The sequence below is a fragment of the Clytia hemisphaerica genome, unplaced genomic scaffold (assembly GCF_902728285.1).
Source record: "Clytia hemisphaerica strain Z4C2 unplaced genomic scaffold, Clytia hemisphaerica genome assembly, whole genome shotgun sequence".
NCBI classification, from domain to species: domain Eukaryota; kingdom Metazoa; phylum Cnidaria; class Hydrozoa; order Leptothecata; family Clytiidae; genus Clytia; species Clytia hemisphaerica.
The window spans coordinates 842393-863441 of NW_027104247.1; the positions used below are offsets into that span (position 1 = coordinate 842393).

The 21049-nt window shown below is 36.4% G+C and overlaps 1 protein-coding gene across 1 annotated transcript; it reads left to right on the top strand.

The window, feature by feature from the left end:
• Positions 1-19567: 19567 nt before the first annotated feature.
• Positions 19568-20551, top strand: LOC136816396 (uncharacterized). The gene has a single exon (XM_067072724.1). The coding sequence runs from the start codon at positions 19568-19570 to the stop codon at positions 20549-20551; it is 984 nt and encodes a 327-aa protein (XP_066928825.1).
• The last annotated feature ends 498 nt before the right edge of the window (positions 20552-21049 follow it).

Here is a 21049-nt window from a genome sequence, read left to right on the forward strand (position 1 = left end):
CTACTAAGAAATTCATTCTTATATTTAGGAATGTAGAATGGTGAAAAGTCCCCCGAGTTGCCAAAAAATAATCCAAATATCAACTTTTTTTGCATCAGATTTAAAAATTTCGGTTCATTTTCTTGAAATTTTTTCCCACTTTCGTTTTCGGTGAGTAAAAGTGCCGTCAGCCGAACAGGGCGGTACGCCTTCATTCTAATTTCGAAGGTGCGGCCGCCCACGCTGAAGCTCCAAAAGGAGCGGACCAATAAAATGTCCGACCTTCAGATGAGCAAAGCGTGTCGTAGCATATTTCCTCATCTGGAACCAGATAACATCGTAAACTCTGTATTCTCTCGCAGCCCTCTACCTCTCCTGCCCCCAAATGTAAAGCATGCAAGGATTTGCTACCGTGAGTATCACAGCGCGAATAAATTCGTTAATATTTTCTCTTTGAAAACTTGACCTCTGATACTCAGGGTAAGGATTTGCAGTCCCCAACGTTTACAAGAAATTTAAGAGAACCACGCAACTTTACGTAAGAAATATATAGTAGTCTGTAGACTCTCTATTCAAACTTACACCACATAATAAAAACCCCATCAGAAGCTACTCATTGAGCTACTACTGTCTTTCTTTTTCAATTCACAGAGGAAGATTGGCGCCCTCTCCTACCTTCTGGGTAGACAGCTATCAAACGAGGAGCCTTTGAGTCGCCTCCGACTGCGGTCGCATACTTACTTACATAGGATAGGAGATCCTGGATGATATATATATATATATATAGTATGCAAATAAAATGTTTTCTCCTGTCAGATCTACAAACAACAAAGAATGGCCGAATTCTTTTTCCTCTTAGAGAGACGATGTTATAATGAAAGGTTAATTAGTCCTCTCTGGGTCCCTCTATATATATATTTTTTTTATCTATAGTATATGAAACACGAACAAATAGTACAAAACTAAGGGTTCCTAACCTCCCGCAAAAGGACCACCAGATCATACCGCCAGGAGGAAGGAACCCAAACTAAGCTAACAATAAATTAATAAATCAATTGATAAATGCATGGAAAAAAAAAACTTACTACAGAGGATAAATACTAACAAAAAATAAAAAACAAAAACAAAAAGAGCTTGGAGAGCAGTTAGAGTAAAAGACTAAAATAACGGTCCCCCAAAACGGCTTGTATCACGGATAAATTTTATTGTTATACTCAATATATCATGATTTTGGACAATGCTAAAATCGGGGTCGCCATAAAGAAGTATTCTACACAATGTTTTGGGATTAAATGGAAACAAGGTTATGTCAAGTTGAAGAAGGCTGTCAAACATCACAAGTCTGTCATTAGAGTAATCAGAGCAATGCATCAAAAAATGCTGTGTTGTTTCTACTGAATTTTGTCGACAGTTGCAGAAGGGGTCAACTGTGTCTGCAAAATTATGCCTGAACTTATGCTCACGAAGATGACTGAAACCAACTCTTAATCGGTTAAGGAGAACAACACCATCGTTGTCACTAGCTCTGAAAATTGAGTTAATATTGGGTCTGAGAAATCGGAGAATTGCTTGCTTGAAAGACTTAATAGTTGGAAGATTTCGTATATGATCTCCGAGGTTATTCCATTCATTTATGCAAAAAGGAAAGAAAGAGGCACGATAACGCTCGGTTCTACAGAAAGGTGCCTCGAGTGGTGGTTTTATCCTTCGCCCTGCATTGCGTTCTTCCTCTCCTCTCTGGGGAGGAAGAATATTCGTAAGATAAGCAGGAGCAAAGCCATTGATTATTTTATAAAAAAATACGAGTCTTCTAATTAACCGTCTGTCTGCCAGGCTTTCAAAGCCTAGCTCAAGGTATATTTTTTCTCTGGATGTTCCTCTGAAGCATCCAGTAATTGCAAGACAGGCATCATATTGAACAGACTCGAGTTTTTCAGAAAATGTAGAAATACCAGGACGATCATACACGATATCTCCATAATCTAGGTGTGGTCTAACATAGGTTTTGTATATAGTGACAAGAGATTCCCTGGGTAGAACTTACGAAGTCTGCGAATAAGACCAATACCTTGATTAGCTTTTTTTATTTTTTCATCAAGGTGACGGTCAAAGGCCAGCTTTTGATCAAGTATGAGACCAAGATGTTTTTGATGATCCTGAATTGCAATGGCTGCATTATTGAAAATAATTTCTGGGGGGTCAGCTGGATTTAACCTCCGGGTAAAGTACAATTCAACTGCCTGTTTAGAAGGATCAGGGTTGAAGGACATTTTCCATTGATGAGCCCACTCACTTATCTTCTGCATGTCACTGTTCATCCATGTACCATGGATGATATCCATGGTACATCTTTTGTTCTTACTGTTGAATGTGCACTGAATAGAATATTCATACACAGGTCATACTCGTGGCGCGGCTAGTGTAAAAAACAGAGCCGAGCCAATCAACTCACAACTAAAAAAACGTAGAAGAATGTCTTCAAAAGTTATTATAAACCACAATAATAAATAATAGCAAGAGCCGCAAAGATGCAGATAAATATTTCCTTTACAAATGTTAAAATAATAATTGATGTCCTCAAAAGATTTCAAAGTGCTTTAAATTTCAGACATCATCAAGCAACGCAAGTCCCTAAAAATTTCAAAATTCCATTTATGTAATTGCCAGTATTTACAGGATTATTCATAAGATGACTGTAGGTTCAAAACTACGGATCAAGAAATATATCCAAGCTGAACCCGACTGAGAACAACAATGATGCAGTAATAAAATTGGCTGGAACTTTAATTTTCGTTTTTAAATGAATTTTAGTATTATACTAGCGGTCACCCGGCGTCGCACCGCCAAGTAGAGTGTTGTTGAACACATCAAAAGACCTGATTATATAATTAGTATTTTGTTCAATCATCATGAATCACTGTGTTTCTTTCAATGTTGAAAACAATAGATTGCTAAGTATTTTCAAAAGGTATTGTGAGTTCCGAAAAAATTGTTCCTAAAAGGATAAATGGTAGCCTCTAATTTTTTCAAACTTAAATTAAAGAGACCTTCCTCAAGGGAAAAAGGAACTCTTTAATTCGAAAACGTATATAAACATTGCATGGAATCAACCGGGTAATAATGCTAGTAAGAACACAAGATAAGACTTGTATATCATAAAGAAAAAGGACAGTCAAAAAGATATAACTTTTCGGTTTGACGCCCAGCAAATCAAACGTCAATATAGTTTAACACAGCGAAAGTCAGAAATCTACAAGGATAAGTCGACCGCCAGCCGTGAAAAAAAAGAAGAAGATAATATCCCAGCTGGCACACAACGTTCTTTTAACGTTCATCTAATGTTCACAACGTCCATATAACGTTAGATGAACGTTGAAACAACGTTGTGTGCCAGCTGGGATAGATAATATATTATGTAATTTGATACCCGAAAAGCAGGACGTCTACTTTATGAAGGCTAGCTCCCCTTCCATTATGTCCATCCCTCGCCCTCGCTACCTTTCTATTCTGCTCGGGATAAAATCATGAGATTTCAAATTTCTTATTCTGCCTTCATTTTACAACAAAATGAACAGAAAAAATACGAATTTTACGTTTCTAGTCTCTTATATGCACGACATAGACATTCTTGTATTGTGAAGCCAAGACGAGACCGTATCATCAGCACCAGCGAAAAAGAATTTCATTCTGCTGCTTTGATGTTGATTGGAGAACAAGACGGCGAATAAAGTTTTTTTGTCTTCCCCAGTTTCATCTCGATCATCTCTCCAAAAAGTCGTCCAAGAATAGCAATGGCTATCCAGAGATAAGTGAAATGGGCTTTTCCAGAAAAAAAATTTACCCCACTGTATGTTGAGGATATTGATTTTTCGAGGTATGATCAAATCCGATCTCCCTTATAAAGATGCTTACCCCTGGATATCGTAATTTTTACTTGAAAAGACACTTTACCCCTGGATATCCGCTCCCTTGTAGATATTTAACCCCCTGGATATCCACTTTTGATCAAAAAATCGTTAACCCCCCGGATATCCGATATCCTCAACAGGGGAGGGGGCATGGACTATTTCTGGAAAAGCCCAGTATAAAGACAGTAGTAGTAGTGTTTATTTATTTGTCTATAACAAGATTAGCGACCACTCATAGAAAAAATTTAAACTAAGGAGATGGTCGCAAAATTGTTACCATAAGTTACAAGAAATAAATCTACGGCTAGAATAGGTAATCTGATGAAAATAATTAGGAATATTGCGACAGGTAAGATAATTTGATTAAATCCTTAGGACGATCCAATTCTAAGGTTATCATCAAAGGTCAAGCATTTCTGAAGTTCATTCCAAGATAAAATGGATTGATATAGTACTGAGTAATTGCCGTAAGTTACTGTGGAGACCTCGGGAAGTTTTAACAGACCAGATTTACATCGCACGACTTCATGACGCTCAACATCACCGGGACGAGTCAAAATGAAATGTTCTTGCAGAGGAGGTGGTAACAATCGATTAAAGATTTTGTAAATAAAGAGAATATTCAGGTATTTTACGAAGTCAAAGAAGGTGGGTTAAAAGAGTATGCTCCAAGAAGGGATGTGAGGAATGTGTTCGAAAATCGGAAAATGTAAAAATTCGGAGAGCTTGCTTTTATTGTTAGAATTTGACGGGCGTGAACAGATTGGTGTTGTCCCCAGACTGTAGCTGCGTAAGAGAGATGAGAGTGAAATAACGATGTAAAAATAATAGATAACCAACTTGCCTTGATTCTCAAAAAACATCCGTGTTACGGTTGTAAGAATATTAATGACATTTTGCATCGTAAAAAGTGCAATTAAATAAAAACTTGCTTCATTTGCAACCTTCTATTGGACAAAATCGATCATGTGATGTATATTTTTCCAAAATTTGGGTTAGAAAAAGTGTATTTTCCTATAGGTAGCCTCACAGAAGGAATTTTTTAATTAGATATTATTGTTCTATAAACATCCATCTGTTTATTTTGTATCATGCAACCTCCATGCACTTTTCATACGTGAGATATCGCATTTCAAATCACACATATATTTTTCAGATAACAGCATTTTATGAGCGTTTATTTATCCAGATAAAGATTAAGTGGTATCAGGCCGATCCGTAGTCAATTTGTCTAAAGATTGGTACCTTTATCTTTTGAAAAAAATTCCAAAATTTGCAGTAAATAACAATGCAAATTTTCTATCAATTCAGTGGATGTCAAAAAGTGTGTCAAAATCTAGCTAAAAGCATAACACGCACTGTACACAGAGCTTTTTAATAGAGTGCTCATTTCAATAGGAAAACAATGGTTGTTCTCTTGGGAGTAGAATCCGGCTACGGTGCGCAAGGTTGTGGGTTCAACCCCCCAGCCGGGTCTTACCAAAGATTTCCAAAATGGTACTTGATGCCTCCCTGCTTGATGCTCAGCAATTAAGAGAAGGATCAAGGGTAAGTGGAGCAATCCAGGGAGAAAGAGTGACGCCATCCCCTACCTACGGGTTGCCTCTGACTGTAGTCGCCGACTTACTTACGTCATCGGTGAACAGCAGATAGGTTTTTCTCGGCAATAACTTTATAATTAATATTCTATCCATCTGCTGTTTTGTTTTGTTATTTTCGTGAGGCAGGGTACAAACTGCCGGGATATTTTTGAAAAACAGCAGATCATATTTACTAGACATTAAAACAGGGGTGCAAACCCGTGAACAGCAGATCAATTTTCCGAGACAGTGAGACAGGGGTATAAACCCAAGAACAGCAGATCAAATCTTTTGAGACAGTGAGACAGGGGTGTAGACAAAGAATAGCAGATAAAATGTTTTGAGACAGCGAGACAGGGTACAAACCCAAGAACAACAGATCAAATTTTCTATGGGACAGGGTACAAAACTAGGGTCTCAGGAATCGAAGAACAACAGATGTGAATTTCTAGGAGTAGTATTTTTACATCATTGAGACCAACAGATCAAAATTTCTAGGTTCAATATACGTGAACAGCCGATATTCAAAAAAGGTCCTAAAACTCCCGTCTCTCGTGAAAAGAAGGAGTGATTTTGCAACGTGAAGCTGTCAGGTCTAAAAAGAGATAACTAAGTTGACACAAGAAACTTTCTTGTTGCTTGTTTACTGTAAAGCAACTTACAGACGAACAGAATCAAGCACTACACCCCGGGGGGGGGTACTAGGGCAAGATGGGTTACGGGGATGCTCCGCTGGTCAGGGTACCTTTTTTAACCTCCACGAGTCCCAGGTAGGATCGCAAAAACACCAAAATAGAAAAATCGGTCCCTCGTAGTGTGCCTATTTTTGGAAAATTTGGGGAAAAAGTAGAAAATTTGAGAAAATTTTGGAATTTCAGTCCCATTCAGGGTCACTTTTGTCGCAAATTTCAAATCCCACGTAGGGTCCATTTTTCGAACCTCAGCGGAGCACCCCTGTCGGTCGACAAGGGTAGTACCCCCACCTAGGCACTACACTTTGTAAGATCTTCGCATTTTCTGTACGAAAGAAATATGTGACAGTTAGCAGGCATCTTTTATAAGAACTTCTAAAATCTTTCAGTTTTACTACATACCGATTTTTTTTTTTGTTTTAAGCCATTTTGCCAAAATTCCGAAACTTAAAAATGAAATTGTAAAATTGTAAATTGCGTAAACAAAATGTTCGGATTCCGAACTACTAAATAAATTTTGTAAAATTACCAAAATTCCGAAGTAAAACAATCTCGTACGCCCCATTGTACCTATATCACGATTTTTAAATTCAATATTTTGATTAACAATGCAACGTTATGGCTAACAGCTTTCTCATTCTGCTGTATCAACACCCCTGTCTCGTTGAGCTGNGTCAAAAATGGGTAATACAGAGATGGGTCTGTAGTTGATGATGTCATTCTTGTCTCCGTTATTTTTAAAAACAGGGGTTACCCTAGCAATTTTGAGTTTTTCAGGAAAGATGCCCTGTAATATAGATTTATTGATAATGATTGCGAGAGGTGAACAAATGAGATCACCAATATTTTTGATTACATTGATTGGAAACTTATAGAGATCTATGGCTTTTTTTAAATCTAAATCGTTAATGTGTTCACTGATTTCGTATGTTTTAACTGGTTCAAAGAACATGCTTTGATTTTGATTTTTTAGAGCTGTTAAGGGGTTGTCAACAGGTAGCAAACAAACTCAACAAACTTAGACACAAACTACAAATATACTAGGCAGAGAAAAAGATACAGCACATTGAAATATAAAACGAATCTATCGATTAACCCCCCCCCCCCCCCCGATTAAAAAGAAATGAAAATTAGTAAATTAGTAAAAGAAACATTCCAAAATTTTTTGTTGTTTAGTTGTGGAGTAATGAATCTGAAAATTTTTTCGCATTACTGAAAAAGGTTCTCAAAACTTGATGGCGACCATACATCCGGGGGGGGGGGGGGGTACTAGGGCAAAATGGGTTACGGGGATGCTCCGCTGGTCAGGGTACCTTTTTTAACCTCCACGAGTCCCAGGTAGGGTCGCAAAAACACCAAAATAGAAAAATCAGTCCCTCGTAGGGTGCCTATTTCTGGAAAATTTGGGGAAAAAGTAGAAAATTTTGGAATTTCAGTCCCATTCAGGGTCACTTTTTTCGCAAATTTCGAGTCCCACGTAGGCTCCATTTTTCGAACCTCAGCGGAGCACCCCCGTCGGTCGACAAGGGTAGTACCCTCCCCGGGCCATACATTTTCCTCAAAACTTTTTCCAACCGTGTAATCTTTGCTCCTTGCTTCTTTGCCCTATCAATGAGAGACATGCTTGCACTAATGAAATTGTTCACACTGGAACAGACCCTACCAATCCTCAAAATTTCAGCTCCCACACAGTTATAAAACATCAGAGATGGAATATTGCTCGACGTAAATAAAAGACGAACAATCGAAAAAGGAAAGTTATCTCTTTTGTCATAGAGTTTTGCATCTATGTAACCGTTGTCATTGGTTAATGAGAGATCCAGAAAAGTAATAGTATCGCCTAAACTTTCAAGATTCAGCTGAAGTTCAGGAGGGTAGATTCTTTATAGTTTTCCATGAATAAATTGTCATCATTGATGGTTAGAATAAAAGTTAAAAAATTTCATTAAAAATTGACTTTAAAGGATAAAAACATGCTACAAATCACAATTATACGTTCCTAAATGCCTCAAAATCCTCCTGGATCATACGTTTTTCCTTCTTTTGCCTCAAGCATTTCCTGTTTGTCCTGTGATGCCTTCTTTAGGTCACAGATAGTCTTTCTACAGACGCGAGCTTTTTCCGAAGACTTGTACACAGAGTGGTAAAGTCGCTTTTTATTCAACATTTGACACGACTTAGACATGTATCTGGGATCATTCCCAGCTTCTCCATAATTAAACAAGAACTTTTGCGACCAATGTTAAAGTGAGAAATGGCATCAAAAACGTGCCAAAACGTAATTGTTGCAACAATACATACTTCGATTTCGGAATGCGCTCCCAGATCAAAGCGTTAAACGCTTATCGTTTCTTGGGAAATCTTCTTATTTGGTAGGGAGCATGAACGATTCCATCCTTCAATTGAATTATCTCAGACGCCTTCTTCTATTTTTGGTTACTTAGTTTGGAAATTCGGTAACTTAATTAGAATTAATTGAAATCGATTCCTTTTGTGGGTTTGTCTTGGCAAGAGCTTACTGAGGCACTTGACTACATTCGAAATTTCCTGCAAATGCGGATAGTGTTTTTTTTAACCTTGAGAGTCGAATTAGCAGATTTTGCTCCTCTATGTGATGTGGACACAGTGTTTGGTGTCTTTAATGAACAAATTTATATTTATAAAGTTTTTTATTAATTTCGCATAGCGAAGTATGACAATAGGCTTTCGCGGCGGTGCGAAAAAAAAATTAGAAAACTAAAGTAGTTGAAACTTCTAGAACATTCTCGAAGATTGTAAAATATGGACTCACTCGCTAAGATAAAATTTAATGATTCCACTGCGCAAGTGCTAAGTAGGTGGAACCAAAAATTCGTAAACATTGCTCGTTTTTTTAAATAGTGGATTTGATCATGCTGTCAGACCTGCTCTGGATTTTTCTATTTTTATCATGTTTTTGGTGTTTTTAGAGTACTTAAAGAGGTTTATATTTCTTTTAGTATAATAATTTATTTTTGGGTAGTTAATAAATGCACCAATAAAGTGATGGGAATCTTACAATTGAAGAGTTGCTCTTGAACATCACTAGCTACACACAACAACAATATATACAGAAAACACAGACAGGTATGATGTTCATTTTTACAAGTAGAATTATTTCAATTTATTGATGTTTGATTAAGTTGTGTTGTAAGACAGATTATCATCTACTAAGTATTTCACGAAGAATTTATAGCAGGGGGTGTCAATCTATAAGTGATAGAAGTTACCTTTTGCAAGCTAGGTAGGTGCGATGTGTTAATTGTCATTTTCCAGACTCAATGGTCCATATATATGGTGAAGATATGTAATATCTTTCATTTTAGAAAAAGAAAAGTATTGACATATAAATAACTCAAACTGATAAAAACGAAAATAAGTTAAGAATATTTTTGTTAATTGTGTATATTTACGTTTTTTTTGGTATTTTTAATTTTTTAATCATTCCGAAACAGAGGGTAAATTAGCAAACAGTTAAAGGGAATTCCCGGGGGGGGGGGGGGTACTAGGGTTGGTGAATGAGGGGTATGTGCGGACGGGACCTCCGAAAACCGACCCTTAGAGAGACCAAATTTTAGTGAAAAAGTGACCCTTAGAGAGACTTTTTCGAAAAATTTTCCCTGATTTTCAAAAATTTCCTACCCTTAGTGAGACTTTTTTGTAATTTTTTCTCTCAAAATCAAATTTTTGTCTAAAAATCATGATTTTTCCCACCCTTAGAGAGACTACTTTGAATTTTCCTGATTTTTGTAACCCTTAGAGAGACTTTGAAAGGTGAAAAACCCGACCCTTACCGTCCGCACATACCCAGCACCTATTTTTGCCTAAGTACCCCCCCCCCCCCCCCCCCCGGAGGAATTTAAATAGTGGTATGTGAAAGAAAAACCTAATCCAAATGAAGATAGAAGAAAAGTAATAGTGGAGAATCAATGAATTGCAAAAAACTTTTTTGATAAACACACTTCCGTACAATCATTTACACAAGTTCATCAAAATACATACAAAATGGGGACAAATACAAAAGTAAACACATCAAATAAATTAAAAAACGATACAAACACAAAACAAAACCCGAAGTCCCAGCCTTGTGACTGGCATAGTGACTTTCCACGTGTTTAAGGGCCCACACTCAGTCGTCTTCGGAAAACATAATAGAAAAAGGAACTGACCAGCAGCTACCAAACAAATAACAGACAACAAATAGTAACTACAACAAAATACAGTACAAAAGGACAGAAAGACACACTGTACCAACTATCCCACGTACACTACAGGTGAAACAAACATTTGTAACAAACACAATCTTACATAAAAATAGAAAAAATCACACAAAAACTGAAAAGAACAGAGTTGTAAGTTGGACGCGAACCCGGTTCGGCGTGCCGCGACGGGAGGACTGCACAGGAAAAAGAAAAGTAGGAAATGAATACCTCCGATGCTAATGCTAATTCTTTAGACAGAAAAAAAAACACAAAAAAAAAACAAAAAAAAAACACACACATACAGTACACAAGAAACAATTTCACTATTTGAAAATATGTAAAAATTCTTCGACGGCTATCCCATACTTCATAAAAAACAAAAAAAACATTTGACAACTTGCTTCTTCAAGAAAACGTTTGAAGCACCCTGGTTTCGCATTCGAATGAAAAGCTCAGTGACTCTAGGAGTCAGATCTTCAAACATGAGTGTGCTACGTGCTATCCGTAAAATTTCTGAAAAGACGGATCCATAAAAAATGCAAGATGGGATGTTACTGTCGGCATGTGGCATCCTTACAATGAAGAAGGGAAAGGCATCTCTCTTATCTAAAAGTTTATATCTAAAAATATTGTTTTCAACGGTGATATCTAAATCTAAAAACGATGCATGGTTTCCAAATAAATCGATGGAAAATCTATCACAATCACAATTGATAGCCAATCTAGCTTCCAGTAAAATCTTGATTATCGATTGTCTACAAATTATCGAAATCAACCGATATCCAATCCATCGATTATTTATCGATAAGTCATCGATTGGAAAAAGTTATCAATTGTATCGATTGAGAGAGTCTGGTATGTTGGATTGGCGCTTCGTGGGATAGTGGTCATTGGACCTTGGTTGCTACGCAGGCGTCACAGTTTAGGAATCCCACTCACAGCGGTTCACTTGGAAAGTGAACGAGCCTTCACCCGGGTCAACCCAAATGGAAGCGAGGGAAAACTGCAAGACTGTTGTTAGTCAGAAAATCTGCCGTATACTACCTTCGCTTTCTGATTTGAATGATGGCGCTGCGCTACTTTTTCCCCCATCAGAATTAGTAAAGGTAAAAAGTAGTTGAGCTCCAGCTCCTGGACTAGACTGTTGTTGAAGTGTATATCAAAATCTTACTGGAAAATTTGTATCAACTTTGATTGAATACTGTACAATGGATTCGAGTTTTGATTGAACAGATATATAGCTCAAAAGACAAACTTTTTTATACAGTGCCAGACTCCCACACAAAATAATTGATTCATTTTCAATCGATCACACATTGATAGCAAATCAATTGTCTGGATATCGATTGGTTCTGGTACCGTTAGTTGGTCTAATTTCGACATCCCTCTTCTATTTTCGACACTCTTCTTTAGAGATAGGAATAATAGGAAGGTTGGGATCACTTATAGATAAAAGGTATTTTCCTCTCTGATCGCTAAGCAAAGAAAATAGTTTCCATTAGCGATTCTGACCTTCCAATTATTCCTATCTTTAAAGAAGGATGTCGAAATTAGAAAGGGGGATGTTGACATTAGACCAAGGTACAGTAATTGATGGGTATTCGAGAATGCTATGCTAATTATGACATTAAGGAAGGCTCGATTACATTAGTTGATCGATTATTCAATGATTGGCTCTAAGATGATAAATCCAGATTGATTATTTAACGGTTGCAAGTTCAATCGATCATTCAAATCCAATCAATGATCAATACTCAAAATTTTGTAATAGGCTTCATTACCTATCGAATATTGGAACAAATTGATTGGTTATTGATCAAAAAAAAGAAATGAAAGTCAATCAAATTTGATCCACCTGCTCCGAAATCGATATCCTACTAGTCAATCAATAAATTCTCAAAAAAATATGTAACTCCACGTCTCAATGATGGATGGATGGATGCAAGGCAAATAACAGCAGTAACAAAGTTTCAGCTTTAAGGTAAAACCTTTTTGCAGAAAAAAATTACCTTAAACATTTAAACTGATTTCCATCAAATTTAAAATATTTATGTAATTTTCCAAATTAGTGCTTTTTCGAGCCTTGAAACAGTTTTTTTTTTATCTAATAGCAATATTTTGCCAAAAATAGCCCTCAATAGCCAAATTAAACTATTTTTGTATTTATTTTTGTAGGCATCAGCAAAATGAATGCCCGCCAAAGTTGATTGTGTCTGATTTTCTTTTATTGAGATAGTATATATTATGTATCGGTCATTAAATTCTGTCGTCTCAAAAGCATGTAGATACTTTACCTTTCAAACAAATTCTCAGCACCAAGTTATGCTGAAGTAGAAAGTTATATACCGTTGGAATTCGAAAGATATATTAGAGGTGAACAATCTATATGACTAAAAGTTTTTGAAATATTGAGAAACTATGAAGAAAAATGAAAGAATATGAGTAAAGTTAGGATTGTAAATAGTTTGAGCTTTTTGATCTGTTTTGGTTTAATTTTGTTTTTTGATTTATCTACAAGGTGTAAACATTTTAATATTTTTGTAAATAGTCAAAGATATTGGTATGATATTGATATGTCACTTGGCCACACTGGAACAGTTCTCATTTGGCTTGGGTGACATTAAAGCTCTACTCTAAGAGTCACTTTTTCGCCTTGTCTCTGTAAGGGTAACTTTATTCTCTGCTAGAGCCAGTTTTTCTCTACAGGTTCAATTGTTGACATTCTCCAACCCTAGTACTCCCCGGTCGTTTAATATGATCATTTCATCTATGAATAATCAAATACTTTGCGAAATTATCGACTCTAAGTCGTCTTGTTTTAAATATGTCTTTAATGAGCCAAATGAGATTCACATTCATTTCTCTGAAAAATTCTCAGTCAATAATGTAGAGTTCAAGCATTAAGTAAGTATGAGTAATAGAGTTCCTAACCTTCGTAGAGTATAACAAACAATGGTAAATGAAAAGAGATCAACATAGTGACTGTGTTGATGGCAGAAAAGCCATCTTTAATGAACTTTATAATTTAGTTTTAATTATGTTTAATTTGTAATCCCGGGTGTATATAAGTTCTTTTGTTTAGTGTCTTTTCATTTCATTGCGTCTCATGAGGCTTCTTTGTTTTGCATTGCGTCACATTCCCTTGCGTCTAGATAATTGCCCCTCATGGGAAATTAGATTGGGTTTATATTTTGTAACTATTTTGTTTGTAAACTAGTTCGACACAGAGAGAGTAAGAGAGCGTTTTTGTGTGTTGTGCTAGTAGAAGCAAAATTATTTTTACTGTCGTTTTTACAAGAACTTGAGAACTTGACTTTACATTTTTCGTTGTCTATTTTCTGTTTGGATTTCTAGTTTTCTACTTAAGTTCTTAATATTTCGACCAGTCATTAATAAAACCTTTTCACAGCCACAAAGGTAAAAATAATTGCTGAATTTTTTTGAGACTTTTGTTCATTTTTGATTTTGATTTTTGATCTTTTCTAATCTCTCTCGTGTGTGTGTCGAACTCCTCTTGCGAGTGCTTGAGTGAATAACGGTAGGGTTTAGAACCCTCGTTGGATTTTTTTTGCGCGCAACTTGTTCAGGTAACAAGAATTTTTTATCTTCAGAGAGCGAGATAATGCCCAGGAGTTGGGCCGTCCTGTTTTGAATTTTTGAACAGCGAGATTTTTGAACTTTTGAATTTTTTTTGAAAGTATTTTTTTGTTTTACGTTTTGCTGCAAGCTTGAGGCGATTTTCAATTTTGCAAGTTTGATTTTGATTTTTTGATGATGCGCTAGTGCAATAGTGCGCGGTTTGGAAAAAAGTTTTTTAACTTAGGAATTTTATGAAAATTGTTTGAACCATCCTCACCCAGAGGAAATCTGATCCGTCAGTTCTTTTCGGAGTCGTTTGTTGCTTTGATTTGTGATTCATCTATTGAAAATATTTTGTCATCTCGTAATATTATATTATAACATCTTACAATTACATATATAATAATAAAGAAAAATATTGGATGTTAATCACTTCAGTGCTGAAAATCCAATCTAGATTTTGACTAGCTGCTTGATAATAACGTGATTTGATAAAATATTGGATGTTAATCACTTCAGTGCTGAAAATCCAATCTAGTTTTTGACTAGCTGCTTGATAATAACGTGATTTGATAAAATATTGGATGTTAATCACTTCAGTGCTGAAAATCCAATCTAGATTTTGACTAGCTGCTTGATAATATCGTAAAATTTGATAAATATTGGATGTTAATCACTTCAGTGCTGAAAATCCAATCTAGATTTTGACTAGCTGCTTGATAATATCGTAAATTTTATAAAATTTGTTTGAAACTCATTTTGGAGTTATGTCTGAACCATCGGAAAATGAAGCGGCTCGTCAGTCTGATTGGGATAGAAATGTGACTAAGCGGAAGACCAGAAGATCTGATCAAAATTATGATTTTGAGCTTTTTGAGAGACAGAGGTGTAGGCTTGATGCTGAAATTATGAAAAGATGTGATCATGTTAATGAAATGTTGTTGAAGTCTTTGCCATCTAGTTCTGTTAATGATGAAATCATGGGTCTAGATAAGGCTTTTGCCGAATTGCTCTTTGTATGTGAAAAGTTGAAACCACTGATTAATGAACCACGTGAATTAGATTCGTTTTTGGCTAGTGTAGATACTGACATTTTCTTGACTAAAAGTTCTGCCATACGTTATGCTAAGGAATCTGAAGCTAAATCTATCACGAAATCAACAAGGTCGTCGGGGAAGAAATCTTCGTTAGGGGCAACTAGTTGTTCGTCAAAGAGGACTTCTCCAGAAGAAAAAATGCTCGAGAATGCTACTCAACTGGCTAGTCTAGAAGTTGAACTTGCCTTTGCTGAGAGGGAGGGTGTTAGTGAAAAAGATCGTTTGCTCCTTGAAAAAGAAGTTGCTAAGAAAAGGGCAATTTCTGATATTTTTGAAAATTGGACGTTGGGAAATTCCAACTTTGAGAAAAAGGCTGAGTCTACAAGAAAAAGTATTCCTATTTCTTCTAAGCAAATTTCTAGGCCAGAGTCTGTATCTAGCCATGGTAGTGTCAATTTTTTGCCAGCTCCACCTTCTAAACCTAGAACACGAAGTGTGAGAAGAGTTTCTAAGTTTCAAACGACCGTTGATACTGCTGATATTTCGAATGCTCTTTTTGATCTTGTTAAAATGCAAGGTGCCCCTGCGGTTAAACTTGAGGTTTTCAAGGGTGATCCATTGGAATATAGATCATTCATAACAACTTTTGAAGAACTAGTTGAAAAGAGGATCTCTGACAGTGAAGGACGTCTAGCTCGCTTAATGAATTTTACTGAGGGAGAGGCTAATGACTTGATTCAGTGTTGTCTGTATTTAAGTGATGGTTATAATCATGCTAAGTCTCTATTGAAGAAAAAATACGGTGATCCCCACCGAATTATGACTTTTTTCAAAAAGGAACTAGATCGTTGGGAAGCTATTAAACCAGGAGACTCCTCTGCCTTTGGTAAATTTTATTCATTTTTACTTAAGTGTGGTTCGTCATTGAGAATAAACTTTGGAATAGTTTTGATACAGCTGATAATCTTTGCATAATAACCAGTAAACTTCCACTGCATTGTCGTGATAAATGGAATAGAAAGGTGATAAACATTCGAACTGAGTCTGATCGTGAGCCCTGTTTTAAGGATGTGCTTTTGTTCGTGGAAAATGAAATGATAGTTGCAAGTGATCCACTTTTCTCAAGGGAAGCTTTTAAAGATCGGTTTTATGATGATTCTAGAGTTGGTCGTAGTGATTTCAAACCAAAAAGATTACACGATAGAAAGGATGGTACAAAGGGTTATAAGACGTTTCTTTGTTCGGCTTGTGACGTAGACCATGATATTGAAGTTTGTCCAATCTTTAAAGGGAAAACAATGGAGGAAAAGTTTCGATTTATATTGAAGGAAAAGCTTTGTTTCGGATGTCTTGAAAAAGGTCATCTTGCTTCAAGTTGTAAAAATCGAAGAACTTGTCTGGTTTGTAATAAAAAGCATCCAACTATTACTCATGGAATGAGATTTCGTCATCCTCCACGTCTACCTCCTAAAGACTCGAAGAAAGACAGCTCTGAATCTAAAGAACCTGATGTCAGACCTTGTCCTAAAAAGCCTGAAGTTTCAAATCCACCTGTTAGTTGTATTTTGAATAAGGATTCTGAAAGAAACATTAGTATGTGTGTTGTTCCAGTTATATTACGTCATGAATTGTCTAAATCTGACATTGTTACATTTGCTGTGCTTGACAATTGTTCACAAGCTTCCTTCATTTCTGAAGATATTTTATCAATGTTGTCGATACCAACTGAACGTACTGATTTGACTGTTGACACAATCACTTCCTGTAAGACTGAAGCCTGTCATGTTGTATCTGGACTGAAAGTGAAAGGATTGCATGCTGGTGATGGAAGTTGGACATCTCTACCAAAACTTTTTAGTAAATCTTACATTCCAGTTGATCAAAGTGAGATTCCTACATCTAAGTCTATTCAAGCTTGGCCCTATTTGAAATCTATAGAGTCTGAACTTCCAAACACTGCTTCTTTGAAAATAGGAATTTTGGTTGGAGGAAATTGTCCTAAAGCTATTGAGCCTGTGAAAACAATTGCTAGCCAAGATGATGGTCCCTTTGCTTTAAGACAAAGTTAGGCTGGTGTGTCGTAGGACCAATTTGTTCTCCTAGATCTAAGTCTGTAGCATGTTGTAGAATTTCGGTGAATTCTAATGGTAGATCCAATCATCTGTTGGTTGAAGAGCCAAGAGTTAAGGATTCTGGAATTGAGACTATGCTTAAGAACCTATTTTCTATTGAAACTGTGCCTGAAACTCGCATGTCTGATTTTGAGGTATTTTCACAAGATGATCTGCATTTCCTTGAAATAGTTGAGTCTTCAGAGTTCATTGATGGTCATTATCATGTTCCACTACCATTTAGAAATAAGAATCAGTCCTTCCCTGACAATTTTCCACAAGCTTTGAAAAGAATGGATTCGTTGAAAAGAAAATTTCAATCTTCTGCTCAGTTTCACTCTGATTATGTTAGTTTCATGAAGAATATCATCGAGAAAGGTTATGCTCAAGAGGTTACGTCATCATATCCTGAGGGTCAGAATTGGTACATTCCACATCATGGTGTATACCACCCTACGAAGAAAAAATTAGAGTTGTTTTTGATTGTAGTTCGTCATACAAAGGTTTCTGTATGCACAAAGAGCTTATGCAAGGTCCTGATCTAGCTAACCATTTGATTGGAGTTTTGATGAGATTTCGCCAGGAACATGTTGCTTTCACAGCTGATATTGAATCTATGTTTTTCCAAATCAAAATTCCTGAAAGTCAACGTCGGTTTCATCAATTTTTGTGGTGGAGGGATGGTGACTATTCCAAGCCACCTGTCACTTATGAGATGAATGCTCATTTGCAAGGAAGTACTTCGTCACCAAGTTGTAGTAACTTTGCCTTGAAAAGAACAGCTTCTGCTGGTGAGATTGAATTTGGTTCTAAGGCTGCTGATACACTTAGAAAAAATTTCTATGTAGATGATTTACTCAAGTCTACTGATTCTGTTGAGTCTGCTAAGTCGCTTATATCTGACGTGTCAAGATTGTGTGATTCTGGAGGTTTCCATTTGACAAAGTTTTCATCAAATTGTCCAGAAGCATTGGAACCTGTTCCAGTGATTAAAAGAAAAGATGAGAAGTGTTCCTCAGTTCAACGTGTTTTAGGTGTTTTATGGTCTTTGAAAAATGACATCTTTCAGTTTGAAGCACCTGATAAAGTCTTTGCAAAAACACGTCGTGGTATGCTTTCTGCTTTGAATTCGTTTTATGACCCATTAGGTCTTATCTCTCCGTTTATCTTGAAAGGTAGATTGATATTTCAAAGTGTTTGTCAACTTCCAATCGGTTGGGATGACCCTGTACCGAAGGAATATTTTGTTCAATGGGAGAAATGGATTGAATCTTTATCTGATTTGAAATCTTTGAAAATTGATCGTTGTTTCAAACCTAAAGAATTTCGCGAGGTTGTAGAAATTAGTCTCCATCATTTTTCAGACGCTTGTGATTATGGCTACGGTGGTTGCCATTATCTTAGATTTGTAAATTCTGATAATTCTGTTCATTGTTGTTTGATCATGGGTAAATCACGTGTTGTACCTGCAAAGAGTAATTATACTACTCCTCGTCTTGAATTAATTGCTGCTACTCTCTCGTCTCAGATTGCTAAATTCATTTCAAAAGAATTAGATTTCGAAATTGCTTACGAATTGTTTTGGTGTGATAATACTTGTACATTGGGTTACATTCGAAATTCTAGTAAAAGGTTTAAGAAGTTTGTATCGAATAGAGTGTCGCTTATCACTAAATCATCTGATTCGTCTCAGTGGAAATATGTTGATTCTGTTGATAATCCAGCAGATCATGCATCTAGAGGCTTGAAAGTTAAAGGAGATGATAAAAAGCTGTCTGAGTGGTTCAATGGTCCAAGTTTCTTATGGAAAAATCCTTTGAGAACTGAAGATTTTTCGTCTGATAATGTATCTGAAAATGATCCTGAATTAGTCAGTCCAAAAGCAACAAAGGTTTTGCTCGTAAAAAATGATTTTGTTGACATAATATGTTACTTTGAGAAACATTTTTCTTGTTTTTTGAGGATGAAAAAAGTTATGTCCTTTATTCTTCTGTTCATTGAAAAGTGTCGAAAAAAGAATCGTAAACCTTATAGAAAAACAAGATCTACACCTGAATTTAAGTTTGATAGTCTTCTGTCAGTTGACGTTTTATCCAGAGCAACAACATGGATTTTTAAACTTCTTCAAGAAAAATATTTTTCTTCTTTGTCTGATTCTAAACTTGTTTCGTTGAATGCCTTTTGTGATAGAGTTGGTTTATTTCGTGTAGGTGGTCGTTTGAAGAGGTCTGTACTTCATGATTCTATCAAATATCCTGTAATCATCCCTCAAGATTCAGAAGTTGCAAAGTCAATTGTTAGATTCTATCATGAGAAAGTTTTCCATTCTGGAAGGAATGCAACAATGAACGAGATAAGGGACAATGGTATATGGATTAGTAGTCTGTTCTCTCTTGTCAAGTCTGTAATCTGGAAATGTTTTCTATGTCGTAAGCTAAGAGGTAAATTTGGTACTCAGATTATGGCAGATCTACCTATTGAACGAACTCTTGAAGCACCTCCATTCAGTTTTTGTGGTGTTGATTTGTTTGGTCCCTTCCTTGTAAAGGAACGTCGAGCGATGGTTAAGCGTTGGGGTGTGATGTATACGTGTTTGTCGAGTCGAAGTGTTCATCTTGAGTCTGTCTTTTCTATGGATACTGATTCATTTATTCTGTGTTTGAGACGTTTTATTTGTAGAAGAGGTTCTATCAGGATGATAAGAAGTGATAATGGTACGAATTTTGTTGGTTGTCAAAGTGAGTTGAAAGAATTGTTTCGGAGTCTTGATCATAGTAAAATCAAATCGTTTTTGAGAGATGAGTTCAATGCTGATTACATCGTTTGGGAAAGGAATCCCCCATATTCGAGCCATTTTGGTGGTGTTTGGGAGCGTCAAATTCGTAGTGCTCGTAATGTTTTGAATGGTATTCTGTTGACACATAGCCAATCGTACAATGATGAGTCTTTCAGGACATTGCTGTGTGAGGTTGAATGTATTTTGAATTCTCGACCTTTGACTGTGGAGAATATCTCCGATCCTTTGAGTTTGAAGCCAATAACTCCAATGATGCTGCTGACTGGAAAGTCCAAGATTGTGTTACCACCACCTGGTGCCTTCAGTGATTCATCAGCTGGATATTCACGAAGACAATGGAAACGTGTTCAACATGCTGTCAACGAATTTTGGACTCGTTGGCAAAAGGAATTTTTAACAAAACTTCAAGAACGAACGAAATGGACAAGCAAGAGACGAAGTTTTCAAATTGGTGATATTGTGCTGCTAAAGACGGACGGCAAGCGAAATCAATGGCCGCTCGGGCGTATAATCGTTGCCAATACGGACGAACACGGTGACTGTAGAAAGGTGACAGTTAAAACATTGTACGGTGAATTCGAACGACCTATTTCGAACGTTGTGCTGTTGGAAGAATGCGATTCCCCACCGAGGAGTTTTCAAGATTAAGAATCTTGAAGGGGAGCCAGATGTTGATGGCAGAAAAGCCATCTTTAATGAACTTTATAATTTAGTTTTAATTATGTTTAATTTGTAATCCCGGGTGTATATAAGTTCTTTTGTTTAGTGTCTTTTCATTTCATTGCGTCTCATGAGGCTTCTTTGTTTTGCATTGCGTCACATTCCCTTGCGTCTAGATAATTGCCCCTCATGGGAAATTAGATTGGGTTTATATTTTGTAACCATTTTGTTTGTAAACTAGTTCGACACAGAGAGAGTAAGAGAGCGTTTTTGTGTGTTGTGCTAGTAGAAGCAAAATTATTTTTACTGTCGTTTTTACAAGAACTTGAGAACTTGACTTTACATTTTTCGTTGTCTATTTTCTGTTTGGATTTCTAGTTTTCTACTCAAGTTCTTAATATTTCGACCAGTCATTAATAAAACCTTTTCACAGCCACAGACTGTTTACCAGAAGTGAGTATCTTATAACAGGATGGCCTCGTTGCT